This window comes from Macaca mulatta, chromosome 2, assembly GCF_049350105.2.
Source record: "Macaca mulatta isolate MMU2019108-1 chromosome 2, T2T-MMU8v2.0, whole genome shotgun sequence".
Taxonomy (NCBI): Eukaryota; Metazoa; Chordata; class Mammalia; order Primates; family Cercopithecidae; genus Macaca; species Macaca mulatta.
The window spans coordinates 21,396,443-21,417,217 of record NC_133407.1 but is presented as its reverse complement, the minus strand read 5'-3'; the positions used below and the strand labels follow the sequence as shown (position 1 = coordinate 21,417,217).

At 36.9% G+C, this 20,775-nt stretch overlaps 1 protein-coding gene across 7 annotated transcripts in view; it reads right to left on the bottom strand.

Moving 5' to 3' along the window:
- Nucleotides 1–20,775, bottom strand: part of NEK10 (NIMA related kinase 10) — a 422,123-nt gene that overhangs the window by 183,238 nt on the left and 218,110 nt on the right. For 4 of the 7 annotated variants that reach the window (XM_077994143.1, XM_077994146.1, XM_015132308.3 and 1 more), the window contains 2 exons: nt 3,916–3,945; nt 1,968–2,068 (listed from right to left, as the gene is read on the bottom strand). In XM_077994143.1, the coding sequence (XP_077850269.1) occupies nt 1,968–2,068; nt 3,916–3,945 (131 nt within the window). The remainder of the gene's footprint in view (nt 1–1,967; nt 2,069–3,915; nt 3,946–20,775) is intronic. The other 3 variants (XM_077994145.1, XM_015132309.3, XM_015132312.3) reach the window with 1 other exon arrangement.

Sequence of the window (20,775 nt, the reverse complement as noted above, 5' to 3'; positions counted from 1 at the left end):
CATTTCAGCAGCAACCCAGAGAACATGTGCAGGAGTGGATTCCAAGAAGGATAGGCCAGGAAGGGTAAAACTTATAGCACTACATCAGGCTGAATTCATTGATACGGGTGCACGTACTAGAGATTCCAGATTTCACATGTTAGCTCATGCAGCTGGAGGTAGTTTACTGGTTGTTTGACTAAAACTTGTACTTAACCATGGTCTGTGTTTGATGAGGGTAGAATGTCAGAGCATCTCTGGCATGTGGACGGGGGAATTCAAAGGCTCAGAGAGATGGGCTCATTGGGGTACATTTACCATGTGTGACTTGCACACCCACTCCCCAACCATATTCAGCAAGAACATCCAGAAGCCACTCCTTTCACTGAGGCATTGAGAAATACATTGGAGAGGAGAGCACTAGCATCCTTGATAAGCCCTGTGGTTGCTCTCCTTTGGAGGCCAGGTATGACACCAAACGATACGTGATTTCAATGTATCCAGTTGGCAGGGGCCAACTGACAGCACTTGACCACCAATAGCAAACTGAGAACATCTTTCATAAAGGGAAGCGGGGAGGTACTATTATTTAGAATGCTTAGCCAACAGAGATCTTTAGTGGTGGTTAGTTGACTAGGGTGTTCCTGGAAAAGAAACAGATGGTCTGCCTATTAAAGTATTCCTTGATCAGTTCAACAGAAAAGAATATCTAGGTGTGGTAGACAGAAACCTGCCCTAAGTTGCCATTGCTACAGTGGAGAGTTACAGCCTCTCACACAGTTTCCAGATGCAAGTCAATTCAAAGACTCAGAGCCCCTTGATTAAGTGGAAAGCTGGGACCCCTTGAGGAAGGGCCCTGAAACATTACTACAAGTGCACACTATAAATCTTCCTCCAAAGGAAAATTGCAGCCATTTACTAGAGTGACTGTTTACTGGGGAAAAGGAAATACACAGGCTTTCAGCGAATACTAGACACTGGTTGCAAATTGACATCAAGATTCCTAGAGTCTTACAATATTACTGTGGTACACCATTTTTAATGATTTTTTTTGCTTTGGGATGTTTTGGGTAGGGATGGGGGTTAGTTAAATGGATTATGAGCCCAATGGGCCCAGTTGGTCCGTTTAACTTGTGATATTTCTCTTCAGTATCTGGATATTTAGTTGGAATTGCCACAACTGGCAGCTGACAGCATGCCCCATTGGTTCTTTGAATCTAGAGCAAGACAATGTTTATGTTTTGCTCGTGGATGTATCTCAAGTCCCTAGAATAGCATCTGGCACATAGTAGGCACCTAATAATTATATGTCAAGTGAGTGAATGAATGAATAAACCACAAAAGATATACAATTTTAGACTTCAAAATAATGTTGGCTTTCATGTCCAAAAGTCTTCTGCACTTCTTTGTCTAAAAAATATTTTTTTATTAACCATATATAACAGAGCCTTCAAGTTGCTTATTTCTAGACATATTTCTGTCAATAATTAATAGCCATTTTTAGCATTATTTTCTCAGTGCTAGAAGTCACTGAGATTTACAAATAGAAAGTTTTAACAACTCTGGATTTTGTGTGGTTTTGACTTTCACTCTCTGAAAGGTCCTACTTTCAACCTAGCATCCTCAGAATTAATGGATGGGCACAATTTTCCTTTTTCTTTCCTATAGTAAAGCTGCTTACAAGCAAAGAATCCTAACTCTGTCTCCACTTTCACCCCTGCAGAAGGGCCATTTGTGTTGAAGTTTGGTTTTGGTTGGGCACTAACAGTAAGAGAGGATATTAGGAATCATAGGAAAAATCCTATATATTTGCTCTTTTACCCTACTACCTTCCCAGCTCTGCTGCTAAACTAGTGTCCCCACATGTATGTAGTTGGGGAGGATAAGAACAAGTACTCAACTTAAAGTCCTATAAAATAGTTCTTCAGCAATATTAGCACCAAACTTGCATTTAAGATGAAAAAGAAATAAAAAGCTAGAACACTGACCTGTGTGATATAGATTATTTTGTGCAGCTGAATTAATATCTGCTGAATAGGATCGCTGATCTGACGTACTTTCCTCTGGGACACAGCAATTCCTGCTGATGCTGTGGGTGATAAATTTTGTAGTTAGTCAAGTTCTCTTTCAAATGTTATATTAATGAAAAAATTAAGTAAAATTCTAACAATAATTTTAAAGTAAAGACTTCCCCTTATCAGTGAGACAATATGCAGAGACCCTGTAGTACTTCAATATTTTATGACATGGAATAAACAATATCTTCCTTTTACTTCTCAGACTTCTAAGTAACACAATGATATTACCTGTAATAACATCTGAAAGACTGCTTAGCGCTTGGACATTTTGCTGGCATTACAGCAGGCTGCCATCAGGAGTCAGCAGTGCCTTAGATACAGTGGCCACTGAAAAGCCAGGCTTCAGACATGTATAGTTAAGAGGCTATCATGCTTTTAAATTTTAAATTCATTATGTCCTCCATGACATATTTTAAGACTAATTTTATCAAAACTATGAAATGTAACACTGAATAGACATTCTTACAGAGCAAAAAAAGAAAATTTCTTTTAGCTAGAATTAAATAACTTTCAAATCTGTGATTATTACAAATTATAATTTTCACCTAGATTTCTCTCCAAGTCTAAGTGGGGCACATTTATAATCTATCCTGAATTCTCATCATACAGCCACACCACCTTCATAGTTTTCAGACTAATTTGGCGTCAAATTGTATGTGAGCTGCTTTTCCAGCGTCCTCTGTCATAGCCACAAACAGTCTGTTTTTAACCTGAGGACTATACAACTATTTAAAGGAATGGCTTTTGTCTCTAGATTACCTACAAGGCCACCTCTGCCTCTTTTCACTCACAGAACCACACTGGATAAAACAAAAAGAGACTTCAGATATGTGATGTGCATTGTCTTCCTTCCCTTCTCTTCCTTCTCTTTCTCTTTCCCTTCCTCCCCTTAACCGAGAATGTGCTTTCTGCAATAAAACTTTTCTTGCCAATTTCCTTTAAAAAAAAAAAAAAGTTGAAAGTTCCAAAGACCCTCTTTTCTTCCCTTCACACATTGAGCCACTATGAAGTTAAACATGAAGATAGTCATTGCTTTAACAACAGCTAAGCATTTTTAAAAATGCTTCTTTTATAAGCACTTTCTAAGAAAGCTTGCATATTTTACCATAAATATTTTGTTTTCAAGACATTTAAAGAGAACGTTCAATGTAGTCATTTAAGAGTCAACTTGTTTTATTATAAGCATATGAAAATGTATAAAGACATAAAATGCAAAAAAGAATAAAATATAAACATTCAAAGAAATACTGCTTTCTTTACAGATATCTTTACTGAGTTAGTTTATAATTTAGCACAAGAAATAATCTAGTTCTAGCTCATCTCCAATTAATACCTTGTTTAAATGTTTGAAATTTAAAGAGTCTATATCCCATGGACACAATGTTTACTCCTTTTAATATCAATTATTTGATTATTAATATGAGGTTTAATAAATACCCTTGGGATAAAAATATAAAGAGGCAAATAGAAAGAGTTAATGTAGCTCTAAAATAGAAAACAGAGAGCTGGATTGTCTGCTCCATCTTGTGGAGATGGTCAAGTGTACACATGCCATATTTTCTACAGTGGTGATTCTTGGAGAAATAATTCTTAAAATATAACTGTTTGTCTAGACCCAAACCAAATACTAGACACTGTGTAACATGACCAAGTTGATGTTGCTACAGAAAAATTAACTTTGCATTTTCTGAAAATGGAGATCTTGGTTTTTTAAAATCATTTTTATAGAAACTACTTTATGTTTTTGATTTCTAGATGTAACATTCATAGGTAATGAGCTAAAATCTCACAGCATGGCAGAGAGTTCTTAGGTCTGTGACGACATTTTGAATGGGATATCACATAGGTTTGACTCTACCTTGCCACAAGAATGTGCCCATCTGTGGCCCTAAATACAAAAACAAAGAGTTAGCTAGAATGTCTGCCTTCTGAATTAATCAACTATCCAATTTTTTTAACTTAAAAATTATTTTTCTTGAGACCTTTTGACCACTACCCTCACAATCCCAAAACATCCTTGACTTTTGGAAATACTTTTGTTTACTTAGTTATTAAAAAATAAAGTTAAAAATATTTAATTACACATGCTCCTATAAAAACAAGCAAGCAAGCAAACAAAAATGTTAGTATTACAAATGAGAAATGAGATTCAAGGCTCCTAGGAGCCACCATCCATCACAGCCACCTCCCCAGAAATAACTTGTGATATCAGAGTGGTGTGTTGACTTCCACTCACTTTTCTATCCATTTACATACATAAATGTATACTTCAAAACGGTACTTTTCAAACCATACTTGAGTCCTGAAGCCAATGTTAATGAGTCATGATCAGCATTTTGAAAAATGATATCAAATGAATTGGAACTAGATTTTAAAATTTCAGAGTACATTGGAAGGGTCCACTCAGTCAAGATGTAAAACGTGTTTTCTATTGATAGTCATTTCCAAGCATTTGAAAGCTACTATTATGGAAAATCTACAGTAGTCTGTCCGTTCTCCCTTCCTCCTTTCCTCTCTTTCTCCCTTGCACTCTTCCTCCCTTCTTTCCTCCCTCCTTCCTTCCCTTCCTTTGTAAACAAATGGTGACACATCACATCACATAAACTGTTGTACAATTTGTTTTTTTCACTTTTTTCACAGTCTATCATGGAGATTGTTTATTATCAACATGTGCTGTTCTAGCCCATTCTCTGTACCACTGAAGACCACTATGTGTCCTGGATGCACTGTAGTTTACATAGCCACTTCTGTCTTAGTGGACACTTAGTTTGCTTTCACTTTCTCATGATAATAAGTGCTGCTGCAGTGAATATACACCGGCTGCCTCACTGTGCATAAGTACAAGAGTTCTTTTAGGGTAGACACAGTGAAGTGAAATAGCTGGACCTGAGGATACATTGTAGCAAATACATTTTTAGGTGCCTGAGTCAATTTACACTCTGATCAGAAAAGAATCCATTTTTCTACACCTCAGTCAACATTATATATTATCAAACTTTTCCGCTGTGCCAATCTGATTGTTTTTTGTATTTATCTAAATGCTAGTGTGGTTGCTGTACTTCTTTGGTAAATTTCTTGCTTGTATCCATAGTTCTTTGTTCTTACTGATTTGTAAATGCTCTTTAGATATTCTGAATACTCATCCTTTTATTGAATTTTTTAAAAATTGAGACAGGGTCTCACTCTGTCACTCAGGCTGGAGTGCAGTGGCATGATCACAGTTCACTGCAGCCTCTGCCTCCTGGGCTCAAGCAGTCCTTCTGCCTCAGCCTCCCAAGTAGCTAAGACCACAGGCATGCACCACCATACTCGGCTTTTATATTCTTAGTAGAGACAGGGTTTTACCACATTGGACAAGCTCGTCTCGAACTAGGGTTTTACCACATTGGATAGGTTCATCTCGAACTCCTGGCCTCAAGTGATCCACCCACCTCGGCCTCCCAAAGTGTATTTTTATTCTTCATTTAAAGGTTATTAACTACCAAGCATTTGGCAAGTATTAGCCATATCATTTTATCTAGCTTTAAAAACATTCTCTCTCAGTAAATCTTTTAGATTAGCCCACTGAAAATACTACACTTCCTAACTGTTCACAAAAAAAAAAAAAGAAAAAAAAAAGCAGCATATATTTATATTACCAATTTTGTACTGAGAATATTTGTATTAAAACAATTTTTTATTAAAAAGACATCTATGAGGCTGATCACAGTTCATGTGCAATGTCAGTCATACATAATATGCCCATGATCCATGATTAATATCTATGTGGTATTTCCTACTGCAAAAATATATACACAATATTTGGTCTCCTTAAAATTTAAGTAAAATCAAAGTTTAAAATATTGGGATACTTTGCATTCTTTTACAGTTTTTATTAAAATACTAAATTTGACTAGTGTTTTAGAACTTAGAAGGAAACTACAAAATTTCTTATAAGAGGCAATTTACTTAAAAGCGTCAAAAAGTCATTACATAATTATATTTGCTGGCTTACTCTGTGGCAAGCATGACACTAAAGAGCTATTTGTTTCTCCTTTGCAGAGTTAGGTCAGAGGACTTGCAAGAAGAGCAGTCCTTCTTTTTTGGCAGGGACTTGGGTGAGACACTGGGAGGTGTTTTACGTATTTCGTCTCCTTTAAATCCACGGAGGAGACTAAATGAGTAAAACACCTCCCAGTGCCTGTAAACTGTCTGCTCCTTTGTTGGTGTAGATTCTATCCCCATTTTACAGATGAGGAGACTGAGTGCGATGGTCTAAATGCTTCTGAACCACCAAAATTCACAGGTTGAAATCCTAATCCCCAAGGCAATGGCATTTGGAGGAAGTGAGCTTGGGAGGTGATTAGGTCATAAGGGCGGAGGCCTCATGAATGGAATCAGCACCATTGTAAAAGAGGCCAGCGGGAGGTGGTCACCCGTTCTACCATGCAAGGACACAGCCAGAAGGCGCCTCTGGTTACTGCAAATACAAAACAATATCTCCTTCCCATCCTGAAATATTATTTCTCTTATTAAAAGGATTGCTACTTTTAACATGATGTTCTACCTATCTCTCTTAACATTTAATTAACTATTTTTGGAAAGCACGTAGATATAATAAGCTGGAAGCATTAGGTCTTTACAGCTATTGCTGTGCACTATATTCTGCTTTAGTATCTCATTGCATAATAAAATAGCCAAGTTAGTTGCCCATCTCTGGTGCTCTGACACTTGATTTATACTATATGTCCATTCTGTTGAAACTATAATTCACAATATACACTTTGAAGCTGTTAATAACTACAAATGAAACCCAGAAAAGCAGGTTATACTGTATTCTCCCAGTTGACCAAAACATGGTATCAATATATTATTTTTCTGAATTCCCTCAGCTAAGAATCAGGAACTTTTGGACAACAGGAGGAAAAAAAGGTTAAGAAAGGAAATCCGTGAAGAAGCAAAAAAATATAGTTTTCATGAATGGGGGGCCAAAACATACATGAGCTTCTCTATATTGGACCAACAATCTTGTCAAACTACAATACAAATTTACTCTCACCTCTTAACTATCATAACAATGAAATAAAGTAACATAATTGTAGTTCAAATCTATAAATGTTCAGCAATCAATCCCTGTGTCCCTGGTTAGATGAAGAATCTTGAACTCATAAGGATTTCATGGAAGGTTCACCCAGACAGCCATGGATGTGGGATAAAGAGCAGATTCGAATGTTATATTTGAGAAGACCAGGAAGAATTAGAAGGCCTTCAATAGCACAGGAAATGTATTGGGTGTGAGGGAAGTTGTGTGTGAGTGTGGGTTCTTAGGAGAAGGAATAATTCCAGCCAAGGGCGAAGTCAGCTAAGTGACAGCTGCAACTGAAGAACAGCAAACTGTTCCGTTTAGCTGGTGTGCAGCACAATAAAAAAAAGTACAGTGTGTAAACAGCTGAAGAGGTAGCCAGGGACCACACACGATGGTGAGGAGAAATAAGGCTGATTCTATTTCAGGAGAGGTGATCTCACTGGAAGAGGCTCCAACGGTTGAAGTCAGAGGCCTGGCTTGCATTGTCTCTCTGCTAGGTACTAGCAATATGGTTTTCGGAAAGTCACAACATCTTTGAGCCTTAGTTTCTTCATCTGAAATGGGAGCATGGTAAAAATGGGACTAGCACCAAGGGTGCTGAGGTCATACATGTTGTGGGGTAAATCAATCTACAGTGCCCTGTAGCTGTTTCCATGTGGGGAGCACGAGCCAAGGACTGCTGAAACTTGGGACTGAGACACTGGAAATATGATGTTCCATCAGAAGAGAGAGGGAAGTGACAGAGGAGATGGTGCATGGATGATGGATACTTCTCAACACAGACCAGCAGACCATTCTATAATCAGACAAAAATTGTTTGGAAGGAGCTTGGCAGTCTAGGCCTAGATGCCCCTGCTACCCCAGCCTCCAGTGGAGTTCTCACGGAATGGCAGGAAGCTGAGTCAAAGCATCAGCTCCTTTCACCTCTGGGTGATCAGGCAACAAACTTCCTTTCATTTGAAACTTCAGGAACAAGCTGTTTAAAGGCCAGACGCAAGGCTGCTTTGAAGTCCTTAACTCTTGAATTCCGGCTGAGCCTCTTTCATGTAATGTGTCTTATATTTCTATAATGGGTAATGTCACAGTATATTTAACTAACAATCTACACCAATAAAGGAGCAGACAGTTTACAGGCCTGTAGTGTTAGAGGTTAACCTGCTGAAATTAATATACTGGTATGATTTTACACCCAGTCAAGAACTTGATCACAAAAATGATATCATTTTATTACCCTATAGAAGTTCTACCAGTCTTATGCTTAATTTAGCAATCTTATTTCAGCTTTTTTTACTTGCCTAACTACATAAATCTCTGTTCTTCAAATGTTCTTGAATCAGGTTTTTTGTCTTCCACCTGGTTCTATCATTAAAGGGTTGAAAAAACTCAGACACTTGCTAAAGAATAACTTTAAGAATTGTGCTTTTGCACCCCAATATAAAAAATAATAAGTAGTTATATAAACAGAAAAATTTTTAATTGACACACTATATGAAACATCCCAGATAAATGACTGAATCCATACTGAGCAGAGTCAATTAAGAATGAACAAGGTTCCAGCTATAGTGGAGGGCAGGCAGGTAGCCCAGAGAGAAGAAAGAGGCCTTTTGCTTTCAGGAGAGGGTAGTGCTGTAGCAACCATTATAGAATGGTTTGGACACAGCCTTAGTTATATCATCATTTTTCTTGAAGAAAGGGAATTAACAGAAGCTTAATGACTGGTTCAATGATTAATATTCCCTTATGGTTTAAATGTACTCTGAGATCCTTAAAAAAAAAATACTCCCCAGACAGGAGCCAACACATGGATAGAATCTTAGCTACTGGTGCTTACATTTCCACACAGAAATAATTTGGTTAGATGTCCATATGTATGTCCAAAATAGTATGGCTCATGTGTAAAAGACTCCACATTAACCTAAGGTCTTTGATATCCAGGTTTCATCTTCTTATGATTGGCTCTTCTGTCACCATCCTCAATCCTCAAATTGGTCAATGCAACAAACTAATTCAAAGCATATTTGTAAATACTTTTAACATATTTTTAAAATCCACTATAAATTACTAATAACGGCAATTTGGAATTTGAGGGTGATGTTTTTCTCTATAATTATTTTGTACACCATGCTACAATCATCACCCAAGTCATGCTGACCTACCTCCCTTTACACCTACCAGAGAGTGGGATACCGTTCAACCCTTACTTCCTTTAGCCTTTCCCCCAGGCAGAAACTCAAACGGCACAAGTGTGAACTGCTGTTTAACAGCTGATATGCAATTTGGATTTAGGCTTGAATTGGAACCACCAGTAACTTTTGTAAGATGAGTATCCCTTTGAAAACACATTACGCTACAATGACCATGAAAAAAATCTACATCTCCAAGAAGCATCCTCCTGGGACCTTATACAGAGTCGTTTGGCACCTCCCTTGGTATGAAGAATGAGAAAGCAAATAATCATTGGTAAAGGAAATTTCTTATCTCAATCTGAAATCTAAAAAACATATATGTATAGATTTTAATATAATAAAATAAGTTTAAATAAAAATAAAATATTTTAAAAGTCTAATATATAAAACAATCAGTGATTCCCTCACTGCTTCAGATTACTTATGCAGTTGCTCTCAATACAATAGCAAAGACAAACAAGAGTTTATACAGTGATGGCCTAAATCAGTTACTCAATAAATAGTTTCTAAGGGCCTGATCTCAGAGGAAATACTCAAGATATTTATAGGCATACCTCATTTCATTGTACCTTATTTTATTGCATTTCAAAGATGTTGCTTTTTTTTTTTTAAAGAAATTGAAGTGTTGTGTCAATTCTGCATTGAGCAGGGCTACTGGCCCCATTTTTCCAGTAGCATGCATTTACTTCATGCCTCTGTGTCACGTTTTGGTAATTCTTGCAATATTTCAAACATTTTCATTATTAGATCTGTTGTGATGATCTGTGATGACTGATCATGGATGTTACCATTGTAATTGTTTTGGGGCACCACAAACTGCACTCATATAAGATAGTAAACTGAATGGATGGACATTGTGTGTACTCCAACTGTCCCAGCAACCAGCCATTCCCCCATCTCTCCCTTCTTTGTAGGCCTTCCTATTCCCTGAGACACAATAATACTGAGATTACGCTAGTTAATAATCCTACAATGGCCTCTAATTGTTCAAGTGGAAAAAAGAGTCACATGTCTCTTACTTTCAATCAAAAGGCAGAAGTGATAAAATTTAGTGAGGAAGGCATGTCAAAAGCCAAGAAACCAGAAAGCTAGGCCTCTTGCATCAAATAGTTAGCCAAGCTGTGAATGCAGAGAAAAAGTTTTTTGTAGAAAATTAGAAGTGCTACTATAGTGAACACATGAATAATAACAATGACAGCCTTATTGCTTATATGGAGAAAGATTTAGAAGCTAAAAGATCAAACCTGCCACAACATTCCCTTAAGCCAAAACCAAATCCAGAGGAAGGCCCCAACTCTCTTCAACTCTGTGAAGTCTGAGAGAGGTGAGAGAGCTACAGAAGGAAAGTTGGAAGTAGCAGATGTCGGTTCATGCAGTTTAAGGAGAGAAGTCATTTCCATAACATAAAAGTATAAGGTGAAGCAGCAAATACTGATATAGAAGCTGTAACAGGATAAGATCTTATTATGATCCAGCTAAGATAACTGATGAAGATGGCTACACTAAACAATAGATTTTCAAGGTAGACGAAACAGCCTTTTATTGCAAGAAGATACCACCTAGGATTTTCATAGCTAGGGAGGAGAAGTCAAAGCCTGGCTTCAAAGTACAGGCTTACTCTCTTGTTAGGAGCTAATGCAACAGGTAATCTTAGGTTCAAGCCAATGCTCATTGACCATTCCAAAAATACTAGGCTAGGGCCCTTAAGAATTTGACTAAATCTATTCTGCCTATGCTCTATAAATAAAACAACAAAGCCTGGATGACAGCAGTCTGTTTATTGAATATTTTAAGCCAACTCTTGAGATCTACTGCTCTGAAATAAAGATTCCCATCAAATATTGATATTCATTGACAAAATACTTGGTCATCTAACAGCTGTGATGAGGAGGTACAGGATATTAATGTTGTTTTCTTTTTCTTTTTCTTTTTTAAGACGGAGTCTCACTCTGTCACCCAGGCTGGAGTGCAGTGGCACGATCTGGGCTCACTGCAAGCTCCACTTCCCAGGTTCACACCATTCTCCTGCCTCAGCCTCCCGAGTAGCTGGGACTACAGGCACCCATCACCTCGCCCAGCTAATTTTTTGTATTTTTAGTAAGGATGGGGTTTCACCATGTTAGCAAGTATGGTATCAATCTCCTGACCTTATGATCCGCCAACCTTGGCCTCCCAAAGTGCTGAGATTACAGGCGTGACCCACCACACCTGGCTATTAATGTTGTTTTCATGTATGCTAACACAACATCCATTCTTCAGCCCAATGATCAAAGAGTCATTTTGACTTTCAAGTCCTATTATTCAGAAATTCATTTCATAAGGCTATAGCTGCCATAGATAGTGATTCCTCTGATGAATCTATGCAAAGTCGATTGAAAGCCTCCCAGAAAGGATTCACTATTCTAGATGCCATTAAAAACATTTATGCATTTTAGCTCCAGATCAACTCCAAGAACAAACTAGGAATCCTGAGAGGACTCACAGACCCTCTGAAGGAAGCAGACTGCTCCTGCAGGACGTGGGAGACATCCCAAATGCTCAGCAGCAGCAAGATCTGCCCAAGGAGAGTCTGAGCTCAGGTATAGCTCTGCCCCCAACGGATGGCCCTTTCCTACCCACTCTGGTAGTGGAAGACAAAGGACGTATAATCTTGGGAGTTCTAGGGCCCTGCCCACTGCCAGTCCCTCTCCATACTAGCATAGCTGATGCTCTTTGGAAAACACCACCTCCTGGGAGGAGGCCAACCAGCACAAAAATAGAACATTAAACCACCAAAGCTAAGAACCCTCATGGAGTCCATTGCAACCCCCGCCCCGCCACCTCCACCAGAACAGGCACTGGCATCCACGGCTGAGAGACCCATAGACGGTTCACATCACAGAACTCTGTGCAGCAAACCCTCAGTACCATCCTGGAGCTGGGTAGACTTGCTGGGTGGCTAGATCCAGAAGAGACACAACAATCACTGAGGTTCAGTTCACAGGAAACCATATCCATAGGAAAAGGGTAAGAGTACTACATCAAGGGAACACCCATCGGGACAAAAGAATCTGAACAACAGCCTTCAGCCTTAGACATTCCCTCTGATAGAGCCTACCCAAATAAGAAGGAACCAGAAAACCAACCCTGGTAATATGACAAAACAAGGCTCTGCAACACCCCCAAAAAATCACACTTGTTCACCAGCAATGGAGCCAAACCAAGAAGAAATACCTGATTTACCTGAAAAAGAATTCAGGAGGTTAGTTACTAAGCTAGTCAGGTAGAAACCACAGAAAGGCAAAGTCCACTGCAAGAAAATCCAAAACACAATACAAGAAGTGAAGGGAGAAATATTCAGGGAAATAGATAGTTTAAAGTAAAAACAATCAAAAATTCAGGTAACATTGGACACACTTAAAGAAATGCAAAATGTTCTGGAAAGTTTCAGCAATAGAATTGAACAAGTAGAGCTCAAAGACAACGTCTTCAAATTAACCCAATCCAACAAAGACAAGGAAAAAGGAATAAAAAAATATGAGCAAAGCCTCCAAGAAGTCTGGGATTATGTTAAACAACCAAACCTAAGAATAATTGGTGTTCCTGAGGAAGAAGAGAATTATAAAAGCTTGGAAAACATATTTGGGGGAATAATTGAGGAACACTTCCCCGGCCTTGCTAGAGACCTAGACATGAGAAAACAAGAAGCACAAAGAACACCTGGGAAATTCATTGCAAAAAGATCGTCACCTAGGCACATTATCATCTATTATCCAAAGCTAAGACAAAGGAAAGAATCTTAAGAGCTGTGAGACAGAAGCACCAGGTAGCCTATAAAGGAAAACCTATTAGATTAATAGCAGATTTCTCAGCAGAAACCCTACAAGCTAGAAGGGATTGGAGCCCTATCTTCAGCCTCCTCAAACAAAACAATTATCAGTCAAGAATTTTGTATCCAACAAAAGGAAGCATCATATATGAAGGAAAGAGACAATCTTTTTCAGACAAACAAATGCTAAGATAATTCACCACTACCAAGCCACCACTACAAGAACTGCTAAAAGGAACTGTAAATCTTGAAACAAATCCTGGAAACACATCAAAACAGCATCTACTTAAAGCATAAATCACACAGGACCTATAAAGCAAAAATATAAGTTAAAAAGCAAAAACATAAAACAAGAGAACAAAAGTGCACAGGCAACAAATAGCACAATGAATGCAATGGTACCTCACATTTCAATACTAACATTGAATGTAAATGGCCTAAATGCTCTGCTTAAAACATACAGAACCACAGAATGGATAAGAACTTACAAACCAATTATCTGCTGTCTTCAGGAGATTCACCTAACACATAAGGACTTACAAAAACTTAAAGGGGTGGAAAAAGGCATTTCATGCAAGTGGACACCAAAAGCGAGCAAGGTAGCTATTCTTATATCAGACAAAACGAACTTTAAAACAACAGCAGTTAAAAGAAACAAAGATGGACATTATATGATGGTAAAAGACTTTGTCCAACAGGAAAATATCACAATCCTAAACATATATGCACCTAAAAACTGGAGCTCCCAAATTTATAACACTAATAGACCTAGGAAATGAGAGAGACAATAACACAATAATAGCAGGGGACTTCAGTACTCCACTGACACAATTAGGTTATCAAGACAGAAAGTCAACAAAGAAACAATGGATTTAAACTATACCTTGGAACAAATAGACTTAACAGATATAGACAGAACGTTTCATCCAACAACCACAAAACATACATTCTATTCAACAGTGCATGGAACTTTCTCCATGATAGGCCATATGATTTCTCCATATGATAGGCCATAAAATGAGCCTCAATAAATTTTTAAAAATTGAAATTATATCAAGCACGCTCTTAGACCACAGTGGACTAAAACTGGAAATCAACTGCAAAAGGAACCTTCAAAACCATGCAAATACATGGAAATTCAAGAACCTGCTCCTGAATGAGCATTGGGTCAAAAACAAAATCAAGATGGAAATTTAAAATTTCTTTGAACTGAGTGAGTGACAATAATGACACAACCTATCAAAACCTCTGGAATACAGCAAAAGCAGTGCTAAGAGGAAAGTTCATAGCCCTAAATGCCTAATCGAAAAGACTGAAAGAGCACAAACTGACATTGTAAGGTCACACCTCAAGGAACCACAGAAACAAGAACAAACCAAACCCAAATCCAGCAGAAGAAAGGAAATAACCAAGATCAAAGCAGAACTAAATGAAATTGAAACAAAAAATATACAAAAGATACATGAAACAAAAAGGTAATTCTTTGAAAATATAAATAAAATTGATAGACCATTAGCAAGATTAATCAAGAAAAGAAGAGAAAAAATCCAAATGACCTCACTAAGAAACAAAACAGGAGATATTACAACCGACACTACTGAAATACAAAAGATCATTCAAGGTTACTATGAACACCTTTATGCACATAAACTAGAAAATCTAGAAGAGATGGATAAATTCCTAGAAAAACACAACCCTCCTAGCTTAAATCAGGAAGAATTAAATACCCTGAACAGACCAATAACAAGCAGCGAGATTGAAATGGTAATTTAAAAATTATCAACAAAAAAAAGGTCCAGGACCAGAGGGATTCACAGCAGAATTCTACCAGACATTCAAAGAATTGGTACCAATCCTTTTGACACTATTCCATAAGACAGAGAAAGAGGAAACCCTCTCTAATTCATTCTATGAAGCCAGCAACACCCTAATACAAAAACCAGGACAGATCATAACCAAAAAAAAAAAACTATAGACCGAAATCCTTGATGAACATAGATGCTAAAATCCTTAACAAAATACTAGCTAACCAAATCCAACAACATATCAAGAAGACGATCCACCATAATCAAGTGGGTTTCATACCAGGGATACAGGGATGGTTTAAAATACACAAGTCAATAAATGTGATATACCACATAAACAGAATTAAAAACAAAAATCAAATGATCATCACAATACATGCAGAAAAAAGCATTCAACAAAATCTAGCATCCCTTTATGATTAAAACTCTCAGCAAAATTGGCATATAAGGGACATACCTCAATGTAATAAAAGCCATCTATGACAAACACACAGCCAACATAATAGTGAATGGGGAAAAGTTGAAAGCATTCTCTCGGAGAACTGGAACAAGACAAGGATGCCCATTCTCACCACTCCTCTTCAACGTAGTACTGGAAGTCCTAGTCAGAGCAGTCAGGCAAGAGAAGGAAATAAAGGGCATCCAAATCAGTAAACAGGAAGTCAAACTGTCACTGTTTGCTGACAATACGATCATTTACCTTGAAAATCCTAAAGACTCCTCCAGAAAGCTCCTAGAACTGATAAAAGAATTCAGCAAATTTTCCAGATACAAGATTAATGTACACAAATCAGTAGCTCTTCTATACACCAACAGCAACCAAGTAGAAAATCAAATCAAGAACTCAATTCCTTTCACAATAGCTGCAAAAAATATAAATACTGGCTGGGCGTGGTGGCTCACACCTGTAATCCCAGCAGTTTGGGAGACCAAGACGGGCAGATCACGAGGTCAAGAGATCGAGACCATCCAGGCCAACATGGTGAAACCCTGTGCCTACTAAAAATACAAAAATCAGCTGGGCATGGTAGCACACACCTGTAGTCCCAGCTATTCGGGAGACAGAGGCAAGAGAATCACTTGAACTCGGGAGGCGGAGGTTGCAGTGAGCCAAAATTGGACCACTGCACTCCAGTCTGGCAACAGAGTGAAATTCTGTCTCAAAACAATAAATAAAATAAAAATACTTAGGAATATAACTAACCAAGAAGTCGAAAGACCTCTGCAAGGAAAACCACAAAACACTGCTAAAAGAAATCATAGCTCACACAAACAAATGGAAACACATCCGATGCTCAGGGATGAGTAGAATCAATACTGTGAAAATGACCATACTGCCAAAAACAGTCTACAAATTCAATGCAATCCCCATCAAAATACCACCATCATTCTTCACAGAATTAGAAAAAACAATTCTAAAATTCATATGGAACCAAAAAGGAGTCTGCATAGCCAAACCAAGACTAAGCAAAAAGAACAAATCCGGAGGCATCACGCTACCTGATTTCAAACTATACTATAAGGCCATAGTCACCAAAACAGCATGGTACTGGTATAAAAATAGGTACATAGACCAATGGAGCAGAAAAGAGAACCCAGAAATAAACCCAAATACTTACCAACCGATCTTCAACAAAGCAAACAAAAACATAAAGTGGGGAAAGGACACCCTTTTCAACAAATGGTGCTGGGATAATTGGCTAGCCACAAGTAGGAAAAGAAACTGGATCCTCATCTCTCACCCTATACAAAAATCAACTCAAGATGGATTAGGGACTTAAACCTAAGACCTGAAACTATAAAAATTCAAGAAGATAACCTTGGAAAAATCCTTCTAGAGGTTGGCTTAGGCAAGGATTTAATGACCAAGAAACTAAAAGCAAATGCAATAAAAACAAAGGTAAATAACTGGGACCTAATTAAACTATAGAGCTTTTGCATGGCAAAAGGAACAGTCAGTAGAGTAAATAGACAATCCACAGACTGGGAGAAAATCTTCACAATCTATAAATGTGACAAAGGACTAATATCTAGAATCTACAACAAACTCAAAAAAATCAGTAAGAAAAAAACAATCCTATCAAAAAGTGGGCCAAAGACATGAATAGACAATTCTCAAAAGAAGATACTCAAATGGCCAATGAACATATGAAAAAACATTCAACATCACTAATGAGCAGGGAAATGCAAATCAAAACCACAATGCGATACCACCTTCCTCCTGCAAGAGGGTCATAATAAAAAAATCAGAAAACAGTAGATATTGGCATGGATGCAGTGATCAGGAAACACTTCTTCACTGCTGGTGGGAATGTAAACTAGTACGTCACCATGGAAAACAGTCTGGAGATTCCTTAAAGAACTAAAAGTTCTTTAAGCCAGCAATCCCACTACTGGGTATCTACCCAGAGGAAAAGAAATCATAATACAAAAAAGATACTTGCACATGCATGTTTGTAGCCACAATTCACAGTTGCAAAACGTGGAACCAACCCAAATGCCCATCAACCAATGAGTGGATAAAGAAACTGAGAGAGAGAGAGAGATATATATATATATATATCAGTTATATATATCATATATGTATGATAGATATCATATATGTATGATATATCATATATGTATGATATATATCATATATATTAGATATATATCATATATGTATGATATGTATAATATATATTAGATATATATCATATATAGATAGATATCTCATATATATATATATGATGGAATACTACTCAGCCATAAAAAAGGAATGAATTAACAGCATTTGTGGTGACCTGGATAAGATTGGAGACTATTATTCTAAGTGAAGTAACTCAAGAATGGAAAACCAAACATCATATCTTCTCACTGATATGCGGGAGCTAAGCTCTAAGGATGCAAAGGCATGACAATGATACAATGGACTTTAGGGACTTGGGGGAAGAGTGAGAAGCGGGTGAGGAATAGAAGACTACAAAAATGGTGCAGTGTATACTGCTCAGGTAATGGGTGCACCAAAATCTCACAAATCACCACTAAAAGAATTGTATCCCAATAACTTATGGAAAAAAATTTAAAAAAATAAAAAATACATATGATTAATGGTCAAAATATCAGCAGTAACAGGAGTTTGGAAGAAGTTGGTTCCAACTCGCATGGATGACTTTGAGGGGTTTAAAACCTCAGTAGAAGTAGTTATTGCAAATGTAGTAGAAACAGCAAGAAAACTAGAATTAGAAGTAGAGACTGAAGACGTGACTGAATTGCTGTAGTCTCATGATAAAACTTGAATGGATGAGCAGTTGCTTCTTAGGGATGAGCAACGAAAGTGGTTTCTTGTGATGGAATCTACTCCTGGTAAAGATGCCATGAACATTGTTGAAATGGCAACAAATAATTTAGAATAGTCTATAAATTTAGTTCATAAAGCAGCAGTAGGTTTCAGGGGACTGACTCCAGTTTTTGTAAGAAGTTCTACTGTGAGTAAGATGCTACCAAACAGCATCGCACGCTACAGAGAAACTTTTGTGAAAGACTGAATTGACTGAGCAAACTTCATTGTTATCTTATTTTACAAAATTGCTACAACCACCCCAATCTTTAGCAACCACCAACCTGATCAATCTGCAGCCATCTACATGGAGACAAGACCCTCCACCAGCAAAATGATTATGACTTGTTAAAGTCTCAGATGATCTTTAGCACTTTTTAGCAACAAGGCATTTTTAATTACAGTTATATATATTTTAGACATAATGTTATTGTGCACTTAATAGACTTAGTATAGTGTAAACATAACCTTTATGTACATTGGAGAACCAAAAAAAGTCATGTAACATGTTTAATTGTGATATTTGCTTTATTGCTGTTGGCTGGAATGGAAACTGCAGTTATCTATGAGATACGCCTATATCTATAAAAGCTGCAATGAAGATGCTTACAGTATGGTTGGGAAACATAACTAATACTTCACAAATCCCAACATTGTATATAATTATATGCCAAGTTATATAGTATAGACTAGTATCATAGAAGTTTTGGCTAAAATCTGTGAGCAAATTTTTGTATGATTAAAGATGCTATGCAACACAATAAAAGAAGGTATGTACTTAAATCACTTTGGCAATTGTGAAGATGAGTTTTAAGTACTTGATGTTAATGATTAACTTGAAAGTAAACTACTAAAAATTGTTCCTATAAGGACAACTAGAATATTAGCTCTGCTTTCTAGAATATTTGAGCAAAAAAAAAAAAAAAATTTGACAATTTGACTTAGATCTGCCTTTACTAACAAAATGGAGGCATAAAAATAGATTCATAGTCATCCAATAAGAAAACATAATTAAGGGCCCAGAAATATAAAGTGACAATTTCTATTAAAAACGCAGCACATAAGAATATCCATACACCGGTTCAGTGCCTGGGTGTCATGTGCTGTCTAAATAAAAACCTGAGCAAGGCAGGGGAAAATGTCAGCGTTAATTGGTCAAATTAGGCCATATTTTTAGTTGACATTACATTTGCACTTGACAATTTAGGTTTGACCTACACACCCAAAAATTTACATTTGACCCACACTAAGAGAATCCATACCATTATAGTAGGTACTTGACAAAGAACATGTTTCTTGTGTTATATTTTTGTATAATTTAATTTTCACAAATATATACCATTTCCCTTGCCTTGAAAGGAAATGATTATTTCTTTTTTTTATATAAGACAGACCTGAGACCTTTTTCCCCAGTTCCAAATACTTGGTAATATTCAGTTATTTGATTAACTGATTTGACTTTATAGGCCACAGAATTAATCTATTTTTAAAGAACTGAGTTTCCCAAGGCATGGGACACCTACACCGCCTAATTTCATTAGTAGGTATATAAGGTATTAAGTAGTCCAGTAGGAAAGGTATTCCTTTTATAGTTTTCTTTCTGTTGTTTATATCAAGGATTAAGTTTCAGTATCATGCAAGCATGTTTTCACCATTTCTCAAATAGGAGGCAATGTTCCTTTACAGCAAAGACAACAGACCTCAGGATAAGCAGACAACCATATCTACTTGGAATGTAATGTTGTCTTTCTTAGATTTGTATTTACTTTTACCATGGTCATCTACTTATGGCAAGTGATATTATACTGGTTCTCATTTACAGAAATAATAACAACTTTCCTCTAAAAATGAATTTAAATCAAGTTAGTCGATGTAAAGAAAAATATTAGGGAAATAATAGTATATATAGTTCTCAGATATAGGCAAATTTGTACCATGGTAATTCACTAGTGACTAAAATTGGGAAAACAGAGCTAAAATAATTAACACGTTAAAAATGTTTTTTCATTCAGTTATTCATATTAATTACTGTTAATATTTTCATTGGTATAATATATGAATTCCTAAGTTGTCTATTGGCAGGGAATTGCAATCTATTATTTAATCCAAATAATTTGTAGAAAATAAATTATTGATACAATTTAGTTAGTATTAAAAGACAGAACAAGGGGATTTTTAATACAAGTAAGGTAAAATAGTTTCACTGTTATTTGTTCTAGAAGAGTTTGGAGGTACTGCTGTTATTACCACAACACGAACCTAGAAGTTCAGCTTTTAGGAGTACCACACAGGCAAGATCATATTACAATACAGCCACTTGGCATCCTAAAATAATGGTTCTAACCCTGTATTCTACCACAATACATGGAAAATAATGGTCACATATTAGATATATTCCTGGGGGAATGCCCTGATTTTGGCAAAATTCTCCCCTTTCTGTGATTTTTTCCAGAACATTTAGGCAATACAGGGCTGTAAATGTTGGTTATGCATAAGTTCCAACATGTTTCCTTCTATCCAAGAAAGCAAAACCGA